This window comes from Myotis davidii, unplaced genomic scaffold (assembly GCF_000327345.1).
Source record: "Myotis davidii unplaced genomic scaffold, ASM32734v1 scaffold733, whole genome shotgun sequence".
Classification (NCBI taxonomy): domain Eukaryota; kingdom Metazoa; phylum Chordata; class Mammalia; order Chiroptera; family Vespertilionidae; genus Myotis; species Myotis davidii.
Genome location: NW_006284956.1, coordinates 16,787 through 22,185, shown reverse-complemented (window position 1 = coordinate 22,185; position 5,399 = coordinate 16,787). Strand labels below are relative to the sequence as shown.

At 45.5% G+C, this 5,399-nt stretch overlaps 1 protein-coding gene across 1 annotated transcript; it reads right to left on the bottom strand.

The window, feature by feature from the left end:
- Window positions 1-222: 222 nt before the first annotated feature.
- NANP (N-acetylneuraminic acid phosphatase) lies at window positions 223-5,102 on the bottom strand. Its single transcript, XM_006755236.2, has 2 exons — window positions 4,941-5,102; window positions 223-1,137 (listed from the first exon to the last, which is right to left on the bottom strand). Exons 1-2 carry the CDS (start codon window positions 5,025-5,027, stop codon window positions 481-483), a joined length of 744 nt encoding a protein of 247 aa, XP_006755299.1. The 5' UTR covers window positions 5,028-5,102; the 3' UTR covers window positions 223-480.
- Between the last annotated feature and the right edge of the window lie 297 nt (window positions 5,103-5,399).

Here is a 5,399-nt window from a genome sequence, read left to right as displayed (position 1 = left end):
TCTATTTTTTTTTAAATATATTTTATTGATTTTTTTACAGACAGGAAGGGAGAGAGATAGTCAGAAACATTGATGAGAGAGAAACATCGACCAGCTGCCTCCTGCACACTCCCCACTGGGGATGTGCCCGCAACCAAGGTACATGCCCTTGACCGGAATCGAACCTGGGACCTTTCAGTCCGCAGGCCGACGCTCTATCCACTGAGCCAAACCGGTTACAGCTAGAATGTCTGTTTTTAAAAAATATTTATTTTTAAGTCAGTACATAAAACCTGTATTTGTATACCCATATATAAGTTATCCTGCTTGGTATCTCCTTGGATCCCAGATGCTAAACGATTAATAAAACAAATTTTTAAAAACTTCAAGTCATAGATTAACAAATAATATATTTATTCAGGTTTTCTCAATCACACTACTAAAATTAACTTGTACTAATTTATTCTAGCTTTCCAGATAGACCATGCCTTTTTATTTCCTTTAAACTGACATACTGACTTTGCAGTCTATATTTTGTAAGAGAGCAGGTAACTCTAGCACAGAAGAAAGTATATAATGTGGCATGGGCGATGACTTCAGCGGCATTATTCCATTTTTATTTATCCAGACTGTTGCTCTCAGCCCTGCATTGAGGCCTCCTTGTATATCGGTTTCCAGTGTGTCACCAACCATCACACAGTCCCCAGGCTGTACTCCAAGGAGATCACAGCAGTAATAAAATATGGAAGGAGCCGGTTTCTCTTCTTTCTGTTCTCCACCTACGACGATGGCGTCAAAATAGGACTGACAGGCACAAGCCTCAATCTTCTCCCTCTGGGTCTGTCTATCTCCATTTGTTAATAAAAGGAGGCAGACATCCTTTCGAAGTTCAGTGAGCATGGCTTTGACATCTTCTGCTAGTGTCATATGCTGTAAACGCGTGGATTTCCACAGAAAATAACATTCTTCAGCCAACTCCCTATTGGCTGCACCACCCTTCGTTTCCTGAATTGCTTCCTCCCAGTGCGAAGTCCTTTGATCTGTAATGCATATATTGGAAGAACGAAAACATTCCTTGCTGAGTTTAACTTGAACTTTGTCACAAATTATTTCAGCCTCTTCTTTGTAATGGTATTTTGATTGTAAGAGCTTTATTACCTAAGTAAAGGAAAACAGCTCCATTAACACACTTTATGTCTTTAATAGTTATGCCAGGAAAAGATGTGATCCTATAAACCCAGAGCAAAAAGATTCTAGCTCCACTCCTCTTTTCCGCCCAATAATATTTATTATTATTTTATAGGATATTATTATTTTTAGAGGATATGCTCTTCATTGATTTTTAGAGAAAGGAAGGAAGAGAGGGAGGGAGAATCATCAATGTGAGAGAAACATTCATCGGCCACCCCCTGCATGCATCCTGACTGGGGATCAAACCCACAACCCAGGCATGTGCCCCAGCTGGGAACCAAACCCACAACCCCACCAGGGTGCACGGGATGACACTCTAGCCCAGGGGTGGGCAAACTTTTTGACTCGAGGGCCACAATGGATTCTTAAACTGGACCGGAGGGCCAGAACAAAAGCATGGATGGAGTGTTTGTGTGAACTAATATAAATTCAAAGTAAACATCATTACATAAAAGGGTACGGTCTTTTTTTTCAATAGTTTTATTCATTTCAAACGGGCCAGATCCGGCCCGCGGGCCGTAGTTTGCCCACGGCTGCTCTAGCCTACTGAGCCACCTGGCCAGGGTTCCACTCCAATAGAGCTGTCGTCTAGTAGATCTGTTATCACACCATTTCCATTGGGAATCAGTCTTATTTTTAAAGAACATCAGAGTAAAGATCTCCCAACCTCTCTAGACAGCTCATTTATATATAATTTTTTTTTACCAATTTCTATTCTATAAACATTCTTTTTTTTAAATATAGTTTATTGATTTTTTACAGAGAGGAAGGGAGAGGGATAAAGAGTTAGAAACACCGATGAGAGAGAAACCTCAATCAGCTGCCTCCTGCACACCCCCTACTGGGGATGTGCCCACAACCAAGATACATGCCCTTGACCGAAATCGAACCTGGGACCCTTCAGACTACAACCTGATGCTCTATCCACTGAGCCAAACCGGTGAGGGCTCTATAAACACTCTTTATATACAACTAATAAAAATCCTTCTTTTAGCAGTTTAAGTTCACCACATTTCATTCTAGTCATAAACACATGAACTTGTGCTTAAACTTAGTAAAATATTTTAAATTTCTAACTATTATTTAGACTCTTTCCAGAAATAACAGTAGTTCATCTCACCTTTTCTTTTTTTTTAATACTTTTTATTGATTTCTTAGAGAGAGGAAGGGAGAGGGATAGATAGAAACATCGATCAGCTGCCTCCTGCACACCCCCTACTGGGGATGTGCCGGAAACCAAGGTACATGCCCTTGACGGGAATCGAACCTGGGACCTTTCAGTCCGCAGGCCGACGCTCTATCCACTGAGCCAAACCGGTCAGGGCTCACCTTTTCTTTTTTAAAAAAATATTTTTATCAATTACAGAGAGGAAGGGAGAGGGAGAAAGGAATAAAACATCAATGATGAGAGAATCATTGGTTGGCTGCCTCCTGCAACCCTGGCACGTACCCTGACTGGAAATCAAACCTTGACCTTCTGGTTCATAGGTCAATGCTCAACCACTAAGCCACACCTGCCGGGCTAATTCTGTACTTTTAAAAATGTGTATGTAGCTCTAATGGAATCAAGCATGTTCTGTGATTTCAGCAGTTTAATGATCCAGTGCTTCTTCCAAACCTGGGTTTCTAGATTTTTAAAACTCCAAGTAGTTTTGAGTCACTCTCTTTGCTACCCTGGTTCTGATTCCCTCTTCAGAATTAAGCACAACTCCTCATGTCTCCACAGCTCTTTATCTTGGCTTTTATTACATTAGGTTCTTATTCATTTGGCCTGTCTTCTAACATTTACTAAGACCCTAATGTGGCAAGCATTATGCCCAGTGCTTACATACATTATTTCTACCTTTCTAACTCTCAGAGTTCCTTTGTTGAGATGAGGAGATAGAAGTTCAGGATTGTTATATAACTTGCATAGCTTCCAAAGTCCACCTGCTTGCCTTTACACTATTGAATTAGGCACCTGGAGACTGGGTCTCTTGTCTTCATGACATTATGGGGGGAAATTAGGTATGCAACCTCCACAAAACTGGATTGAGTGCTATGACAATCTTATGAACGTCGACTGTGGAAATAAAAAGGAGCAAGTCATTCCACAGGACTGCTGGATAAGGCTTATCAGAGGAAGTAATAGTTAAAGCAGTTACCAAGACCCTAAAGTGGGAATGGGAAGACAAAAAAATCATTCTAAAGAGAAGGAACAGAATGAACACAGACACGGAGCTTGGAATTTTGTAAACTGGGACAGGCAAGAAGCTTAGTTCAGTCAAAATGAAAGTCATGTGAGGGAGGATGCTAAGAGATGAGACTAGAGCAGCCGTGGACAAACTATGGCCTGCGGGCTGGATCCGGCCCATTTGAAATGAATAAAACTATTGAAAAAAAAAAAAACCGTACCCTTATATGTAATGATGTTTACTTTGAATTTATATTAGTTCACACAAACACTCCGTCCATGCTTTTGTTCCGGCCCTCCGGTCCAGTTTAAGAACCCATTGTGGCCCTCGAGTCAAAAAGTTTGCCCACCCCTGGACTAGAGGCTGCTTGGAATCAGTCTGTAAAGGGCCATGAGTCCCAGGCTATACGACAACTTTTTAAACTATGTGAGATGTATCACTCTTGAGACATAGTAATATATATCTGCTGAAAAGGCGTCCTGGGTCAAGTCAGTCCGAGGCTTAACCCTATATCAGTTTCCCACAACTATTCCCACATATATCAATGGCTTCACACTGTAGGTAGGCTTCTCTGCCTAGGCCCTAGGCTTTATTTGGCCTCAGGGGCACCCATACACATAGGCTGAGACCAAAGTGTTGCCTGGGAGCGGGCCTCAACCAATGAGGGACAGAAATTGGTGAATCAGTATCACAGCCTTCTTGCTCCTTGGGAGGAACATAAAGTCTGCATACTATCTCAAGAATTCCCCAATTATTCACAACAGGAACCTGCTCATTTATGTAAACTGTATTCAATTCCTTCACTTCCCTTACTCCACCACTCCCTGGGATCACAGGAGAAAACTTTCGGCAGTGAAAATTCTCTAGAATCGATTAAGTCCAGGCTAACAGCTGATAGCTGTGTAACTTCCTAGATCTCCTCAAAGATCCTCTGAAACCGGGCTGGCTTAGCTCTGGGTTGAGCTTCGACCTATGAACCAGGAGGTCACGGCTGGATTCCCGGTCAGGACACCGGCCTGGGTTGCCGGCTCGATCCCGAGTGTGGGGCGTGCAGGAGGCAGCGATCAATGATTCTCATCACTGATGTTTCTATCTCTCCCTTCCTCTGAAATCACAATAAAAATATACTAAATAAGAAAGCCCGGTGACAGTCTTCCTACGTTTCAGTTCAACTCTGCCATCGTGGCAGCTTTAACGACATCTTTCTGGGTCCCAAAGCGCTGGAACGAATTTCAAGAACCCAGCTTGCCCTGACTGGTTTGGCTCAGTGGATAGAGCGTTGGCCTGTGCACTCAAGGGTCCCAGGTTCGATTCCGGTCACGGGCACCAAAAAAAAAAAAAGAAAAAAAAAAAAGATCCCAGCTTGCCGGAGCCTGCAAGTAGACAGGCAGGTAACCCAGGCCGCCAGGCTTGAGGGCAGGCAGCCTCCCGGCCCACCCACCCTTTCCCGCGGCTCCCACACCGGCGTCTCAAAGTAGCAGAGGCCAGAGTTCCGGGTCCCCTGCGGGATCCCGCACTCCGGGCGCCGGGTAAGCGGAGGAGGGAGGACGCGAAGGGAAGGGAACCGGGGGAGGGCTGCGGGTACCGGGGCATTACCTCCAACATGCCTTTCCTACTGGCCCCCGCCGTGTCGATGAGCGTGTTGTCCAGGTCAAAGAAAACGGCGCGCACGCTCAGCCCCATCCCAACAGCTGCTGGAGTACACGATGCTCCAACTCTGGCCTCGGCCGCGCATGCGCAAGGCAGGTCACCGGGCCACGAACCACTGGGCGGAGCTTTATGGGTCACCTGACCCTCCCTGCCCCGCCCCCTTTCCAACGCCAGAGACAGGCGGGAGAAGCGCGAGATCCGGTGGCGCTCCGGGACCCAGGTCTCCGGGCTGCGCCGGGGGCGGGTAACTGCGTCACCAGGGGAGTGGTTACCTGACCAGCTGGTACCTAATCTCTTTTTCTGCTTATCTGCTGATCTCTTTTTCCTCGTGCTGTCCCGGAGCGGGGCTGGGGAGGGCTTGGTGGTGGTGGGATCGTGACGTCTGGCGCTCAGGAAGGAGACGGA

What these genes read in the sequence shown, in the direction of transcription:
- NANP (XM_006755236.2), bottom strand. Translation starts at nt 5,027, where the DNA reads ATGGGGCTGAGCGTGCGCGCCGTTTTCTTTGACCTGGACAACACGCTC. An exon ending in GTAGGAAAGGCATGTTGGAG is followed by an intron (nt 1,138 to 4,940) that starts GTAATGCCCCGG and finishes TCCTTTACTTAG; the next exon opens with GTAATAAAGCTCTTACAATC.